The sequence below is a fragment of the Brassica oleracea genome, chromosome C9, assembly GCF_000695525.1.
Source record: "Brassica oleracea var. oleracea cultivar TO1000 chromosome C9, BOL, whole genome shotgun sequence".
In the NCBI taxonomy this organism is placed as follows: Eukaryota; Viridiplantae; Streptophyta; class Magnoliopsida; order Brassicales; family Brassicaceae; genus Brassica; species Brassica oleracea.
In genome coordinates, this window is record NC_027756.1 from 28920889 (window position 1) to 28940234 (window position 19346).

The 19346-nt window shown below is 30.9% G+C and overlaps 1 protein-coding gene across 4 annotated transcripts; it reads left to right on the forward strand.

Annotated features, from left to right (window-relative positions):
- Window positions 1-14203: 14203 nt before the first annotated feature.
- LOC106315888 (agamous-like MADS-box protein AGL14) lies at window positions 14204-18599 on the forward strand. 4 transcript variants are annotated; one of them, XM_013753722.1, is made up of 8 exons: window positions 14204-14393; window positions 14493-14776; window positions 16919-16997; window positions 17396-17457; window positions 17564-17663; window positions 17968-18009; window positions 18115-18156; window positions 18294-18599. In XM_013753722.1, exons 2-8 carry the CDS (start codon window positions 14592-14594, stop codon window positions 18435-18437), a joined length of 654 nt encoding a protein of 217 aa, XP_013609176.1. In that variant the 5' UTR covers window positions 14204-14393; window positions 14493-14591; the 3' UTR covers window positions 18438-18599. The 4 variants fall into 4 exon arrangements, with proteins under 4 accessions (XP_013609176.1, XP_013609177.1, XP_013609178.1 ...); XM_013753723.1 differs by having other exon boundaries at window positions 14573-14776; XM_013753724.1 differs by having other exon boundaries at window positions 14205-14334.
- Window positions 18600-19346: the final 747 nt, after the last annotated feature.

Genomic DNA, 19346 nt, shown 5'->3' on the forward strand with positions numbered 1-19346 from the left:
TTTTTTTCATGTTCCACTACATATACAATGATCAGATTCATATACATAACAAACATGAATTGTGAAATTTTGTTTTTCTCCATCACTGACTCCAACCAATAGGACAAATTAATCACTTGGATAATTACATAAACTAAACGCATGGCCCGTTTGATATCCTTCATATATGCATGAGTATAGTAGTGACAATGAACAGGTAGGCATAAATTATCATAGTTTCATAACCAAGATAAGAATGAAAACCAAACAACTTTAATAAGAAAACAAAACCATAAGATTTTTCAAATAATAAATTGTCTTTGCAAGAAGAAGAAAGCAAACTGATTAAAAAGAGATAAGAAGACTGTTATTGGAGAAGCATTATGATTGGGCAGTCTGTACCAGCCACTGATGGAGTGACTATACTGCATGTGATCTAGCCACTAAGCTTGGCACGCTTTGCTTTCTTCTTGTCGTCACTGGCTGAAGTACCACCACTACTGCTCTCAGCTAACTCGGACATTTCCACTTCACTTCTTGGTGGCGTCTTGAGTGGAGGATTCTTTGGTGGCAAAACTGCTGATGAGACAATTTTGGTAGCATACACATTGTAGAATGAAAACATGTTTGAATGGAGAATCTTACTTGGCTCCTGCAGTAGCATTTTCATTGCCGCATTTTGGACAAAGCATTGTTGCCAAGCTTGACATCATCAATGGTGGCAATGCAGTCAAAGTAGGCAATCTGAAATCACATGCCAAAGTTTGTCAGCAACTAAACTCAGAAAAGTGTTTCATTGTAATAACCAAATGGGATTACCTTAGCAGGCTGACGCTTGATGAAGGCAGCAATCTCACTTATTGTGAGCGTCTCAGATTTAACCACCTCAACAGGGTTGACCGAAGAAGTTGCAGAAGAGTTCGTGCTCAACCTTTTAAAAAATTTAAAATCAGGCGATCATCAAGGTTGTTAAATATAGAAAACTTTAAATTTAGAAATCTAAAATACTAACCAGGTCAAGTATTCCTTGGTGGGATCAACCTCTTCGTCCAAAAACACTCTTGATGAGGACATTGAACTTAGGCATAATTTCCCTGCCAATAACAGAAGCAGTTAGTGGTAGGTTTATGTAACTAAATGCGAGTGATTAGGATGTCTTATATGGAGTCAGAGAGAGATTACCTCCGAGTCTTTTAGGATTGACCGTTGTGACCAATAGAACCGTCGGAGTCACTGCACATGCGTCAAACTTCATGCGGAAATTTTCAGCAGCCTCGTCCCACAGATAGACGTTAATCACTGTACCACTGCGGGTTAAAAAAGAGTAAATGGTTAAATAAGGATCATAGAGTATATGTTAAAAAAAAAGTAGATGCTTAAACAAGGATTATATAATAGAAAACTATAACAGCTTACTCTTTAAGCTGCAGATGAACCATAACTTTCCGAGAAGTCAAGTCATCCTTGGTGCACAACACCGGATGCTGATGGAGAGTCTGGCCTTCAACCAGATTAAGGTGGCCAACAACATCTACAACACACAGCCACACAAATAGTCAGCGCGGACACAGTCAAACATGATAAGAAATTACCTAAACCTTACCGTGAAGATCTCCTCTGAGATCGCAGTTGGCTTCAAAATCTGAAAAGGAATGGATTCTGAAGCGCTCTGTCAAAATGCCTTCAATGTTGTCATCAAACTTCGACAGGTCCGAGGCGTGTGAGATGCAAATCACCAGCCTCTGATCAGCAACATGGTACATCACCTTGCTGTTGGAAGCATAGAAGTTTGTCAGTGTGTATATCCTCCCACGCTGGAGCTCTTTTTCATATTGGTTGCGACGGTTCTGACCGATGAACCCCTGAGCCACAGTACCCTACAGAGCAGAGAGACAATATCGATTAAGTTGAATATCTAAAAGTAGAGTGTTTACAAATTCTAATGTTCAAGGCAAACAAAACAATTTCTAGTTCTGGTATTACTCTATCACAACACTCTCAAGTAAACAATATAAAAGCTATCAAAGCACTCTCAAGTAAACAATGCAAAAGCTTAACATATATGCGGTGATTAGCAAAACAACAAACTTGCAATGATATCAATATAATTTCAAACCAATCAATCAAGTTTTTTTCTCGAGATGGATGCGGCGATTAGCAAAACAACAAAACAGCAATGATATAACAGTTTAAATAGATACGCTAATATAATTTCAAACCAATCAATCAGGTTTTTTTTCAAGATATGCTAATCTAATTTCATCTCAACCCAATAAATCAAGTACAGTTTAAATAGGTCTGATCAAGACAAGCTAATATAATAGATACAATGAATAATGAGACAGGAAGACCAATCAGAGATAATTTCAAACCAACCAATCAAGTTATTTTTTCAAGATACGCTAATCTAATTATCCGTTAGTGTATTTCAGAAGTTAACAACACATGCACAATGAGATATGAACGCAAACCTCCGCATCGATCATAAGCAGCTCGATCCCAAGAATGATGGCTGGTCCTCCTTTCACATTCTTGCGAGCATCCCATAAATGGATAAGCCTGAACTGCAAGGTGGAATCTCCTGGTCCTGGTGTAACATGTCGGAAGAGGAGAGGAGAAGAAGCTTCGCCGGTAAGGATCGCAGTCTTTTTTGCCATGATAAGGGTATGGATTTGACGATCTCATGTAAGAGGTCTAAGGTAAGAGGGATAAGGGTATAAATAGGGATCTAGATATCATCGAGCGAGCCGGAGGGGGGATGTTGAGGGGCCGTAGGGATCTTCAATGGAGGATTTATGAGAGCACATTGAAGTACCAGCACTCTCATCGGGGACGTTATGTGGGATGAGTTAGGGGAGAGGAAGAGAATCGACAAAGAGATCGGGATGAGTTTGGGGGAGGAAGAGAATCGACAAAGAGATCGAGACGGCGATTAGGGTTAGTGATTTTGAGATTTCTGAGAGGAGGGTGATATAACCCGCACCGTATCAAGAGCTGTGGATTGGGCTGCGAGATGGGTAATGGGCTGCGACCAATATGAAGAGAGGCTCGGGATTGGGCTGCGAGATGGGTCTAACGGGCCGCGAAGGTGACAAATTTTTTTTCAATTTCAAGCCCAGTCCGGGATGACATGGCATATTGGTTGGTTCTGAATATTTTTTCCCATGTGGCAGGGCTTAGGAAGCTCAAACTTAACCCCTTTTATATAATAGAGATACACAATGAAGCCAAAGCCTTTGTCACGGATAAGAAGACTTTGTACTTGTGTCTTGTTTTCTTATGTCTTGTTTTTTTGTGTCACGCTGAAGAAAACTTTGGTTCTGTCACTCTGTTGTGAAGCAAGTCTAGTTTTTTGTCTCTTGTTTTGTTGTGTCATTGTGTTGTTTTGTAGACTGTTTTTTTGTGTCACCCTCATGTATCATTTTTCTATTTTGTAATCTTGTGTACTCAAAGACTTGTGTATTCACCTGATTACTAGTGACTTGTGTACTCTGATTCTCTATATAAAACCAAACGACCAAACATTTTGATCTCATGTTCTACCGTCTCACCAAACCAAAGAGAAAACACAAGTTCATTTTCTCTCCTTCTCACCATACCAAACAACCAAAACATTTTGATTGCATGTTCTTTCTACCATCTCAAGTTCTTTTTTTTTCTCAAGGACAAACATCGTCATCTTCTCTCTTTACTCATCTTCTCTCTTTAATCACCATATATAGCTTCTTCTTCTTCTCAAAACACTTTAGATATGAATCATTTGATGATACATTTAATCAAATCTTTGATCAACATTTTGATAAAATCTTTGATCAACATTTTGATCAAACCTTTGATAATTTTACAATTCAAATTATTGTCGTTTATTTTACTAATCTTTGTTTTCATGTTTTTATCTAAAAATCTATATTTAAAATGTTATATTTTACTATGTTTTATTTAATCAAAAAATTTTAAGTTTAATAAAAAAAATATTTAATTTTTTTAAAAAAAATCCTTAATTAAAAAACTTGCATTGAACCATATAAATATTCGGATCTCTTAGCTAAATCTCTTAAACTCACATTTATTACCTAATAATATTAAAAAACAATTAAGAGACTGTCTCTAGGATAATCATGCCCTAAGTAAGAAAACTCATTATTATAGTCTCCATCGGCATGTAAGACTATCTCAAAAGTATTCTTCTATACGTTTTTTTCTACAGTAGAGGTAGAGCTCGGAATTTGGGACATTACCTGCGGGTCCTGCCCCGTTTGACCCGCTGCGGGGCGGATGTGGATCGACTGATTTACAAATTTCAACATGCGGATGTGGGTTGAGTCGATTTTCAGTGGGGCGGGTGCGGGTCGGCCAAATTAGATTTGCGGGTACCTGCCAACCCACAAAATTAAAAAAAAACTGTATTAAAAAAAAATTAAAAAAATAAATAAAAAATTGTAAAAAATATATAAAATTATTAAAATTATATAATTTAAATTATAAATGTATTATTTTATTGTAAAAAGTAATTAATATATAATAAAAATAATTGTTTATTAAATTTAATATTATCTGCAGGCCCCGCGGGTTACATGCAAATCTCAGCGGGGAGGGTGCGGGTGTATGATTTTTCTTTCGCGGGTTATGCGGGTCAGAATTGTGAGTAAAAAAAATAGAGTCGATCCGCGGGTTTGCGGGTTATGCGGGGCGGGTTGACCCCCGAATCTAGCCCTAATTAGAGGTGATTTTTTCTCTAATGTATTTTTTTATTTTTTCTCTGAAAAATAAAATGCTAGTTATAATTTGATATTAATATATTTTATTTAAGAAATTGCAAACTAAGTCTTTTATTTCATTGTTTTCAAGATTCAATAAATTCTGAAATTATTTAAATACCCCTTATTTTGGATTAGAATGCCAAAACTATATCAAAGTATATGGAGATTTTTTTTAAAAAAAAGTTATAATTAAAAATATTTAGTTTATGCATAATTTTTTTGGAAAAAAAGTTCATGAATAATTATAAAATATTTTTAAATGGTCATTTTAAAAATAAAAAAATGTTCTAAAATAAGAACATAAATAATACTCTATTTTAGAGTAAGAATAAAAGATATGCTGAAAAGATTTTTTAATAATGAAATTTTAAGTCAAAGTTTTAAAAAAAATTATAGGTGCTCCTCTAAAAGTAAATAGATGCTTTATTATTAAGAAATAAATAACTTGTTAACTAAAAACCAAATAATTACAATTTAATAAACATTGCGGGTAAAAGCTTGTGGTCCTCCCAACGTGCAACACCTGTACTGAGATATAAAAAGATGAATGAATCAGAATAAATGCTGATTAGTTAAATAAATAAAGCATCCAATAGTGGCTAAGCACCTGCTTAATGCTAGCAGAACAATAATTACAGTATAAAATACTCTAATAAAATGGGATTAAAAAAAAAGGTAAAAAAATATGAGGCAGTGGGTTAAGGAGATGCACCAAATAAGAAATGGGAATGAGTGGAAAGAAAACAAAAATGGATAGAAAACTGTGGCCACTGCCCACTGGCCATGTGAATTCCCACTGGCCATGTGAATTCGTACGGAGGTCATCATAGTTTAGCATTCGCTTATTGGTTTACCAAGAGTGTGGTTCTAACACGCTCGTACGAACGGGCATCTTATTATACAATGTCAGAAATAGTAAGAAATTTAAATTTGTAAATATGTACGCATTTATTGATTATTAATTTGTGTAAAATAATAAAATGGTATTTTGTGAAATAGGTTTTCCTCGCAGTTTGTATTGGTATTCACATCCAATCTTATAAATCAATAGAAATGTATTATTGTCATAATATACATAATCGTGTAGACAAATTATAATTTACAAAAATGTTTGAAAAGGTTATGCGTGAATTTATAGAGGCTTGAAATAATTATATATTATCAAAATAATTAAAACATACATTGTTTTTATTAATTTATAAACATCTTAGTTATTTAAATTTAATAATCAAACAAACTTTTAGTGTCGTTATCTTAATTATGCATATGTGATAATTAATCTAGATTCCTTTCTAAGTACTCTCTGTATTTTTATGCTCTTCATTCTTGTACTAATCATTCATATCTAATGAAGATGAATTTTCAATACGCTGAATACCAAACAAGTGAGAAGACAATGAATAATAAAGTGAGTTATCTAGTCGTCTACTCTATTTCCTTTAATATTGATCTATTATTATTCTATCGACTGTTTTATATGTATATGTTTAAGATTTATATGTTTGATATATACGTACGGAATGCCAAAAATATCAACTAATTTGCTTGAATATGTCATATCTCGTACAAATGAATCTTGAATATTCTAAATACCAAACAATTGAAAAGTCAATTGATAATGAAGTGAGTAATCTTGTCGTTTACTATACTTTCATTTAATATTGATATCATTCCTTCAATTGTTGTGGTTTCTATCATTTCTGCACTATGATTTTTTGCTAACGCAAATTAAGGTTGATTTCGTTGAATACAAAACGAGTGAGAAGCAATGGATAATGAAGTTAGTACTCTAACCTTCTATTGTATTTCCCTTAATATTGATCTATCATCATTCTATCAAATTTCCTATTTTATATATTTATCTTTACCTATTTTATTATTTTTAAATTTGTATAACAAAATTTGTATATTAATGTCTTTCTGATCTAATGCAGAAGAATATAAAATACTAAGGAGCAAGCAAATATTAAGCTAACTGATCATCAAGCAAATATTTTCCAAATGAGTAAGACGGAAATGATTCAGGATGCGAACAAGAAAGTTCATGGTCCATATGTTTTCAAAATTAATGGAGAAATATACCACATCCTTTCTGAACTTACTCGAAGATTGCGAAAGTATAAGATTATTGTATCTCTACAAATAGCAAATATCTAGGAATTCATATGTGACAATTTATTATTTTCATGTATTGTTCCAGTAATATTCTTCTAGTTCTTATTTTTACTTATCATACAAAGTTACTTGTCAAAGATGGTGGGTATTTGGATGACCTTTACTAATAAATCATTCACACAAGACCATCCGTTTGTAATCTCCATTGATCTTTATATTATTTGTGTAAAATGTTTCTCAACTCAAAGTATGACAATGCAATACAACCGTGTATTCCGTTTAAGGGTTAGTTCAATGTAAGGTACACTATGACTTTTTTTTTATTGAGTTAGCCACTTAATCTTTGATACCATTTTCACATTTACAACCTATAACACAATATTATCTCACACATACAAAATTTATAATCAACCAGTAAAAGTAGTTTCCTATTAAATTGCTAATCATACTATAAAACTTGCTTTATGTTCTAACAAACAATATAATCATATAGTCTAATTTTAGTGTTTTTTGTATTTTTCAAGATAATGTCTTTTTAATAAAAATGATGCCACTGTAAAAGGAAATATTGACTTTCTATATGAATTTAAAAAATTTCCGAGCCCATAAAAGTATTTTTCTAAATAAATCGATATTGTTTCTGTAACCGAAAATAAAAATTTGATTTTCTAAATGACTGATATTCTCTTACCCATAAGAAATTAAATTCTTGCAATAAATATTGAAATCCTAAATATCTCGGAGTTACCCAAATTTTGTCATATAAGCTTTGTTAAAGTATGTTGAACCTCTTTTGATTGTATCTAATGATAAATTTTACCTCTGATAATTGCCTTATATATTAAATCTATATTTTTTCATAAATCAAATCAGTCCTTAAATGTCTGTTGGTATACTATTTTTAGTCTATATTATTTATTTGTTTCAAACGTTTCTATTCATTGTATTACTCGCTTGTGTTTCTATAATACCCGTATGATGATACTATTTGTTTGAAATATTGCTCTTGCAGATGAATCATAATAACTTCGAAGGCCAAAAATTGACAAGGGAATGGACTATGAATTGTGTAATATTTTTGATGCAAAAATATTATGTACCTTTTGTCGCTTTCAAGATAAAGGATGCAAGGTATGATTTTATTGATAAAATACTCTAATTTAATTGTTTACTGCCATTTAAATATGTGGTTTATGTGTTTTTAACTAATTTGATTGTTTTGAAATTATTAGTGGTGTAGAGCTTTAATGTCAAGTCTCTGGAATGCTTACAGTGGAATTTACACTTAAGATTTTGCAGAGGTGGATCAATGGCCATAAAACATATGTTGTTCTAATGTTTTGGCGGTTTAACTACAACTTAAGAGGTTTGTAAAAGATAATGTATTACTATATTTTGTTATTTATGAATTTTCTTCCATTTTTTGATATTCTTACTATTTTGTATAATTATTAGGTACGTTAAGAATTACAGATGGAGGAGGGTGCTCTAGATTCATCACTAGCCTCCCACCATGGATTAGTGAAGCTTTTAATCTTTTGTCTATAATATTTTAAAACCTAATTAAGTAGAAGTGAGGGTCCACTTTAAACCCCTCAAAACTATTTATAAAATATTGTTGATGTTTAGATGTCTTCTTATTATTATGATTGTATTGTAATAATTAATTTAAAAGTGATGAAGGAAATATATAATTCATAATATATATATTTCTAAATTTTGAGTAAATTTTTACAGTTAATATATCTTGATTATTTTTTTGTCATCTTATATTTTGAAATAAATACCTTTCAAACTTCATTTTTTAAATAAACAAATGAATATTACTGTTTTTGATGAGGGTTTGATTTGATGTTGGGTTGTAAGATTTGATGCTCAATCTATCTTTATCATTTTCTAAAATATAATTCATAATATTTATTATTAAAATTTAATAAGTAATTTACAATTAATATATATATATATATATATATTGTTTAATTTTATAGTTAAAATATGTTCAATCTATCTAAATATTCCTTTAAAAAAATTATCATAAGTTAAATTCACTTTTAATTCATTATCTTCGTAATTTTGATGTGAACATTGGTACTCACTCACTTTTAAAAGTTCTGCCATCATTATTGTATCCCACTTAAAAAGTTAAAACTGTTCAAAATTATCATATCAAACCCTTCTATCAAATCTTTAAAAATCTTATTCTCACTCATAAAGAAACCACACAGATTATTGCAAACTCTAAAAACAAACATAATGGCACACAACAATACCCTAATTTCAGATCTAAGTGAATCATCGTACAATGTCGAAGTGTGGGAAAAAATACTACGAGCATGGGAAACTATAACTCCTCATAAACTGAAAGAGCGACATCTTGTTGTGGCTAGCACAAATTTAAGTTATAATTTATGTTTAGTGTTTCTTTTTCGGTGGGTTGCTTGTGTAAGAAATTTCATTTAATGATCATGTATTATTAGGGTTGCAGAATCGAAGTTACAATCCCTAATAATTTGATTGATAAGCATTATTTCTGCTATTTCGATGAAGACTGATGGAGGGTATTCAGACGATTCGAAGTGACACCATGCGTTGGTTTGATAGGGAATACTCCACATAAATTCCACATCAAATTTGTCGAATGTACTTTGGTATTTTATGGGGTTTCACTTACTGAAAACCCAATGTTTGTACGTGTTCCATTCTAACAAGTTCAGCAAATGAATTTTGAAAACACTTATCCAGTCAATATGTATTCCCATCTTGTTATTCTGGTGGTTTTTATAAGGAATTAATATGTTATGTATTTGTAACAATAATTGTATATCCTAAAAATTGTCGACTTTTGTAGACGTGTTTGGATGGTTTATTGCATTTGGAACTTTAACTCAGCCTGAGGATGATCCTTATGAGGAAATTTTTGGTTTACCTCTAACTAAAATTATTTTTAATCTGATGGATGAAAGGTAATTAATATTCTTACTATAAGTAAATCATAAACGTCAAATAAACCTCTATTTAAAATTAACATTCATCTTTATGTATGTCACCAACAATACTACACAGTGGCTGTGAGTTGGAATGCAAAGCTTCATGAAAGCTTGCTCGGCAATTGGATATGAAAAGTTGGTTGGTGAGAAAATACCATAAAACCTTCTTAGCTTTGTGTTTCTGGCGAGTAAACTACATTGAGCTAGATGAAATTGCAAAGCATTTAAATATTACTGGTATCTATTTAACATAGTTCTTAAAGGATTTAAATTGTTGTGAATGTTCATGAAAAGTGATGATCACAGACGGAGGACAATGTGCTAAATTCGAAATCAATCCAACATGGATTCAATAGTGATGTTATGATTGATTACATATTGTTTGTATATATGTTAAGTACTTAAGTTTTTGGAAGTGGTTGTCTTTTTTAAACCTTCTTATTATAGACTAACTTATAATATATCATATCTAAAATTTTGTTGAGTACATGATTTTACAATTTAACATATGTAAATTGAAATCTAATCATTTCCTTCTTTTATAATATAGATCATGATGACATAGTTATTTTTGTGATAAGATTGACCCATGGCGGTATCACTTGTGAGACTAATTAACAAATTAAATCACTCGAACTTTGATATATCAGATTGGTTAACTTTATATTAATACACATGCATATACATGATATAAACATAATATGATTATTCATGAATAGTAATATCATATTCTACGTGATATATTGGGTGTCATACGAGATGTATAACAAAACACATAATATACGAATAATGAAATAGCTCTTCATGATGAATCATACAAATGTAAACATCAAACTAAGTGGATAGTGAATCTGATACAAACATCTGAATACTACATATCAACATGCATGAATTATTTATTGCATATATATATATATATGATATAACTTTAAAAATGTAGAATGAAAAGTAAATAATGTTTATAAGACCAAAAATGTTGAATCATAAAACTGTAAATATCAAAACTACAAATCATATTAATGCCCGCACAAGCGTGCAGCGTCCACCTAGTTTAAAATATTTATAAAATGGTTATCATTTTCATTACAAACTTAAAGTAATTATAAAATAGTTATCATTTAAAAGTAAATTTGAAAAGTGGTATCAAATTTGTGGTAAAATTAGAATTCTTCCATAAAATAATTGTAATTTTAGAAGCATTTTGGGATAGTTTCTTCATATTATCTATATCATGTTGATTTGTGGAATCTAAGAACATCTCTAATGTATAATTTAATTTTTCTTCAAAATGGAAGTTGACATTCACTTGAACTCTAATTTATTTCTAAATGAAAAATAGAATAATAAGTAAAAAAATTAAAGTACTATTCTATTTTTTGGAGTGGGGTTAGTGTTTTCTACTTCAAACTATGTTTTTGAATAAGAATGGAATGGAGTTGGAGATCTGATATTTTACTACTAAACACACATAGGTACCTCTGAAGTTTCATCAGCCGTTCACTTCCCGTTTTAGAAACGGAATCAGAATCGAAAGCTTGTGGACCTATTTAAAAATACATTGGAACCTTATGCTTCTGTTTACTAATCACACTTTAATTTTAAAAATTCAATGTCATGAATAAGTAAAAAAATCAAATTATGTTTTTATTTATAGAAAATCCAAAACTAATATTATTAAAATAGAGAGAGTACAAAATATGCAAAATATCAAAACTAATACTATAAATTATATTTGTGCATAGTATTTTTTAAAAGAGATTTTGCATAAATATTCAAATATATTGTGACAGATATTTGTGAACCACTAAAAATAATTATTTTATAATATTCTTATAATCTTAACCTATTTTATTTTTATAATTAAAATATGAACTTAGCTAAATGGAACAAAATTATTTTAAAAAAAATTGAATAAGTAATTTTTTTGTTGAATCATATAATATTTTATAAATTTTTTATTTGAATCATATAAAATAAATAATTAGTTTATAATCTTAACCTATTATATTTAGTCATAAGTTTTATAAATCTTTTTTGGTTTTATATATATACATGTGTGTGTGTTTGGATATACGCTTCTAATACGTACCCGCTATCTAATTTTTTTAGAAAAATCTCGCATCTAGGCTTTTATATGATTCTTCTTTCGTGTACCCGTCTCCAATTCCAAGTAACATAGGAACACACTATATGAACCGGACAACTCAGCATGACCATGATCTATAAAAGTCCTAGGGTTTGCACTTACCTATTTATGAGCATTGTTTTGTATTTTGTAAATCAAAAAGAAACAAAGAAATAATTCTAAACTTCAGCATTTTGACAATATTAAAAATGGAAGATAAACACAACTCTCACATTAACAAAACCCCATTTTTAATCTTATATATATTGTTTACTTTCTTGTCTTACTCGTTTCCTTACAGATTTGAAATCCAAATCCTAACGTATTTCACTAATCCACTATTCTTGTATGTTACCGATCAAAAAGTCAACTGAAATTGTGTTACCATTCATAACTACACATACTTATCAAAAATAAATTCATAGCTACACATGTCAAGATGAAACTAATTACGATTGGAACATAGTTAGACTAAGACATATACAGTCACATATCCAAACATAAACATAAATAAAATTATGTAATTATAGTACTCCCTCCGTTCGGATCTATCTCACGTTCTGCTGACTTTTTTTTTTGTATCACTATAGTTGACGTTTACATAATTTATTGTTAGAAATGATAAAAGATTACTTTTTCTATCCTTGTAATTAATGATAGTTGGTGATAATAATATGAAGTCAGCTTAACATTACATGATAATACAAAGGCTAAAATAGGTATTACAGGAACTGCCTTAATTTATGCGTAAAATTGTAAAACGATAAATAAATCCGAACGGAAGAAGTATATTTTATAGAAAGTGATATTAAAAGCAACATTCAAATTTCATATCTACTTATAACTTTCTACTATTGCTGTGTTTATTAGAATATATTATACCCTTTAGTTTTTTTTTTTTTGATCAAACAATAGCTTAATTAGAATAATAAAAAGTTCATACAATAACAGAGGCAGATGCAGAAATTGAAACCAAAGCTGCTTTAGCAAGAGAGTCAGCTTGAACATTTGCTAAACGCAGGATGTAAACAAAAGAGATAGAGGTGAAAGTGCGAGCCAGCATCGCAATGTCATGGAGCACGCCTTTCAGTACAACGTCTTGCCCTTGAGACTTCAGTAGCGAGACAAGTGTTTTGGAGTCAGAACACACAATGATGCTACTGACATGATAGAAAACTGCAGAAGTGAGTGCAGCTTTGACCGACAACGCTTCGGCCACCAGAGCCGAAGGAACAAAGAGCCGGTGAGAGGATGAACTTTCCGTGACAGAGTTGGTGGAGTCATGCAGATGCCAACCCATGCCACAATTCCCAGATGATGCGTCCCAAGCTGCGTCAGATTATACCCTTTAGTTTATATAGACACCAATGTCCTAAAATAATTTTACCAAAAAAAAAAATCTTCTAAATGGTTTTTAGGTAACGGAGATGAAACGGCGACTGTGAAGATTTTTGTCCGTGAGGAGCTGGCAACCGACAGGGTTGCTGCCTGTCTACAAGTGCATTTGTCTAACTCACTTTGACAGACACCGGATCTAAAGGTTGTCGGTATAATATATAAAGTACGTGTCATGATCTTAACCGCTTAACTTTAAATTCAGGTTGTCTTCTAATTGCAGTGATGAGGTAAGTGATAACGTACGCAGTTTGAAAGATACTTTAATCACTCGATTTAATTACACTTATTAGCCCTTCGAGCTTGTACAGAGTTTTTTTTTTTTTCTTTTTTTTTGAAAAGGCTTTCATAGCTTGTACAGAGTTAACTTCCATACTTTTATTCTTAAGAACAAACTATAAAGTTTGTATTTCCTTCTTTTATAAACGATGTTGATCTTAATTAATGTCTAATTTCATTTCATTTTTCATCTTTTAAATTATTAATTATATGCCAAAAACAATTTGCGATTCTTAGGACAAAGAAAAATCATAAGTTATCGTCATAGAATGATTAAACTAACCAGGGCATTGGAATTTATTCTCCACCAATGTTTTTTGCCCTTACAATATCACATTTTACCAAAAGAAGAACGGATATCGTGTAATGCTCTCCATATGTAAGTATACCAATGTATACTTTAATTAATTAAGCACTTTGGTCTAGGGTTATAGATGGTATCATAGGCATTGAGAATAAATGGCAAAAGATAGATGATTACCCCTCAAAGATAATAATATTATCAGTTCAAGCATCAAAAAAATCTTACTTTCTTTATTAATTTTGTTTTTGTTAGTCTCCTAATTTTATAAATTTAGGGTTTCCTATAATATTCCACTTCTCTCTTGCCGTCTCTTCCCAAATACTCAATCCCCGTTTCTCTCCCTCATCTCTCTCTCCTAGAGATACAAATCAATACACAATAGCAAAGAGGGTAAACCTTCCTCAAATCTGGTCTAAATTTGTTATTGATCTCTTCTATTCAAATAGTAGGTCAGAATTGTTCTTGATCTCAATTTAAATTTCAATAAAATGTATTTCATATAGTTTCCTTTCATGGGTAATTTCATTTTTTTTTTTACTGTAATCCAGTACTTAGGTTGAGCTTTTAGTCATTTGATTCTCATGGGAAGAGAGATCAAAATCAAGTCATGGTGTTGATTGTAAATCAGGGTTAATTGACATAGAAGAATGGTGAGGGGAAAGACGGAGATGAAGAGGATAGAGAACGCGACGAGCAGGCAAGTGACTTTCTCAAAGAGAAGAAATGGACTTTTGAAGAAAGCCTTTGAATTATCAGTCCTTTGTGATGCCGAAGTTGCCCTAGTTATCTTCTCTCCTAGAGGCAAACTCTATGAGTTTTCTAGCTCCTCCAGGTAATGTACTCATTCGCTGTATATCGATCTATGCATCATGATATGTAGATTTGTCATGAATCGTCAAGCAGGTGTTTTATATAAATCCATAATTAGTTGTTTTTTTTAAATAGTTTTTTTTTTCTTTTATGATTACTTTCTCCACTTCTTTTTTGTTTCTAGTTAGTAGATCAATCGACTGATATATAGCTTGGTTTATGTGTGCTAAAATTAAAATTCTTAACTTTAGAGAGAAAACAAAATTCAGATAAATCAGAAAAATGAAAGCGAGACATTGGTAAAAACGTGGTTCGCACATGGGTAAACGGTTTCCTTGCAAATGCCACTTAAAGTAATCACTTTTAACAAAGAAGAGCCAAAAATATTCATATTCAAGTAGTTAAATCTGCATACGTAACAGTAAGTCTGAGCATATAGTGTTCTAACTGAATAAGGCAAAAAAAAAAGTCTCATATGAAGTAGATGCCTAGATTCTATTTTCGCTTGGTTCCTATTAACCAGATTTGGAAAAAAACAATATTTCCTCATATAGAGGTGTGTCTCCCTTATATATGTGTGCTTGTGTGTGTATATACACAATATGTAGGTAGAATTTACACACACATGCGCCAACACAGACACATATATAAATAGGTGTATATATATATACTAAAGCACATGTACTGTCTATGTTAATTTGAATTAATATGTACTTGCACATATATTTTTGAAGTAAAAAGATGGTTATAGACTACTATATATGTATATATGTATAGTGTGTGAATCAATCAATCAATGGTTTTCTATACTGATACTGATGAGAAGCTAAATATTGCATCATAAATTATCACGTATGTGCACGTATTTACGTGAGTGACTGTATATACATTTTGAAACAGTTTCTTCTCGTTCCAAAAAAAAAACATTTTCTTTCTAAACTCATCTATGTGTACATAATTTCATAATAGCTAGGAATGATCATGGACACATATATCGATTGATGCTTGGTCAAATGTTAACTGATCAAAAATGGCTAATTTTTACGGAATTTTTTAAAAATATTAAGAAAATTAGTTGATAATAATGTTTTTTATACAAAAAGTCTTCACAATTTGAGATTTTAAAATTCCAAAACAACATTGCTTTTTATAGAAATAATCATCACACGGCCAGTTTATTCTCTGAGACCATAATTACCAGTTAGACACATAGCTATACCGCGTCCACCGTCGCTAGTTAGATCATAATATAAATGTTTGTATCGTACACTTCGTTTTTATTGTGTATATGGTAGACGCATGTATCATGTAACGTATATGCTGGCAACAAATAGGCATTTGCTACACTTTTGACCCACATAGTACAAAGGCCTTTATCTCAGTGATGACAGATACTGAAGGAGTCATCAGCATGTGATTAGATCAGAATATGTTGATTCTTTTCATGCTTCTTCTATAATTTTTTTTTTTTTTTTTGCGTCCTTAAAAATTATAGGAAATGATACTGTGTGCTAATTATGTGTTTATTTTAATGATATGTTCGTACTTTATTAGACAAAAAAACAATTGATAAGTGTTTCTTATAGCAGTGTTAAAAAAAAGTGTTTCTTATAGCAAAGCCGAGATTGGTCAATCACAATTAACTAGACGCTTAACCACGTACATATATACTCCCTCGTTTTATAAAGTGTCACTCTATAAGAAAATGACTGAAATACATTTTACAATTACATTAAAATTCTAGAACAGCATTTTTACACGAAAAATGAAAAACTGCTAAAATGACACTTTTTAAGAAACATAAATAGTTAACAAGTTTTTTAATTACATAATGAGGCCATATCCATATGTAGATCTCTTTGCTTATATTTTCATAATTTATTTTATCATTTATATGGTTATTGAGGCTTTATCTTCATTATTCTATAATTTCAGCAGATGATTGATAACAAATTTTATTACCTCAAAGCTTTGTCTATATATAGGTGTAAGTAGTGATGTTTATTTAAAAAATAAAATATAGATGATAGAAATACTTATACACTTTTATTTGCGTTTGTTGAAAAACTTATACCTTATTTTTTTCGTTCTCAGTAATTCGATTTGATTTTATTTCTTTTGGTTTGTAAGATTGACTTGTATTTTGACTTTTTGGAATTTTCAGTATAACAAAAACAGTAGAACGATATCAGAAACGAATACATGATCTTGGCTCTAGCCATAAAAGGGAGGATAACACGCAGGTAATGTGTTTTTTTTTTAATTTTTAACTTAATTTTTTTTTTATCACCGCTCATTCTTTACCGTTTAGAAAAAGACATGCATAGAAAAAGACTTATATCATATATGCATGGATCATTTGCTACAAACATACTAATCAATAACGATCATAATTCATTTTAGTTTTTCCGCTTCAATTAATTGGTCATACGACGACTCATACCGCCTTTTTTGTGTATGTACACTTGGAAAAAATGTAAAATTATACTTTATCTATTGAACGTGAGTCGTAAGTTTATATCATTTATATTCTTACAATTTTGGTTAAAAGATTTGTTTATTTGACAAAATGCTTCTCTTTTTTCTTATAGATCAATAAATTTTATGTTTGTTATTTTGACATGATCAAACCTGTTTACAGCAAGCAAAAGGCGAAACCTATGGCTTAGCGAGAAAGATCGAACAACTTGAGATTTCAAAACGGTTCTTGAATCCAAAATTTTTAATTTTTATTCTATTAATGTAAAATTGGACATTTTATTGTCTATTTATAAAATATATAACATTATCATGTTTAAAAAAAATACAGCAAATTTCTAGGAGAAGGACTCGACGCATCTTCTATTGAGGAGTTACAACAATTGGAAAACCAGCTGGAGCGAAGCTTAACCAAAATAAGAGCGAAAAAGGTAACTTATATCTCTGATCATTTACTTTGGCAGATGAAGATGAATAAGAGTTTTGTTACTTTGCTCGATATTTAAGAGTATGACGTTGTGGTTGGGTTGATAAATATTACATATATTGAAGGTAATAATCATAGGACCATACCATACACTCACATGGATGCATGCAAGTATATGTGCATTACGCACAAGTAAGATAGGATGGTTTCAAGGGTCAATGATTAGAAACAAATGACCGTATTTGTAAGAGAGATCTTATAAACAGTTTAAGCAATTTATCCGCAGCTATTTTATTTCTCAATTGCAGTACCAATTACTGCGTGAAGAACTGGACAAGTTAAAAGAAAAGGTAAAACTCATAAACCTCTAGCTTTTTTCATTTTGATAAAAAAAAATCAGGTACTAATTGTGTCTTCTAATTAAACCATTCTCTGGTTCCTTTTCAATGTTTTAGGAGAGAAACCTCACTGCAGAAAACAAAATGCTGCTGGAGAAGGTATATATTGATTATAACATATGACTTTTCTATATTTAATAACGTATTGGTGTACTGTTCTCTATAGCTCTATCATTATGAAATTATCTCCTCTTATTATACGAGAATATTAATTTGAGAATGTGTGAATAAAAAAGTATGAGATGGGAAGAGGAGGAATAATACCAAAAACAACATCAGAAGACTTGGACACAGAGGAGAGTGAAATGGAAGTGGTGACTGATTTGTTGATTGGACCTCCTCCGATCCGACACTACAAAAAGTTTCATCCTCCAAATTAATACATGTTTAATTATACATTCATCTCAAAAAAAAAATGATCACACAACTTTACACATGATGTCTTCTCCTCTCTAGAAGGAAAATGAGGTTGATTAATGTAATAGTTTTTTTTTTCTTTTGTATCCAATAACATCTTTGAAAATCCAAACAACTTCTGAATATCTTCCTTTTTATGTTTCTTCTATTTGTATATAAAAGTAATGATATATATGGTAAACAATGGTTCTGATTGGTAAGCCAAGCCACTGCGATATCATAGAAGACAAACGAGAACTTATTGGACTTGGTCAATGGTTAAAAGTAGACAAATTCAACCGCTGAATAAAAGTCTCATTCGATAAGTTTCATTGGTTTTGTTTTCTCCCTACTCCTTTAACTGAACCAACTATAGAATGTGTAAGAACTCACAAATAAGAAAAACTTTCTCGTTAATCATTAAGAAAAATAACTCAAAACCTTAAACTCTCTCAAACCGCTAAACTCATAAGTTATGCTACATCCTAGGATTTCCTTATATGATGATTAGAAACTCCTAAACTCATTAGTCAACCAATATTTAGATAACTTTAAAATATAAACTTTCCTTTTACCTTTAAACCATATTTCGGTAGGAATCGAATGACTTGACGTTCAAGTCATCTTTATGCTTAATCCAACATTTTCTTCCCTTTAAGCTTGAAACTCTTTGTTGCCAAATCTTTCATTTCTAATGAATGAAGTCTCTCATTTCTCTGAACTTGATTCTCCCTAGAGCTTTTGTTAAGATATATACTTTTTGTTTATCACCCAGAACATGTTATACTTATACTTCCCCATTCTCCACACACTCTCTTATAAAATGAAACCTTGTGTGTATCTATATGGTTGCTTCTACCATGAAAGATCAGATTTCTTGTCAAGGCAGTCGC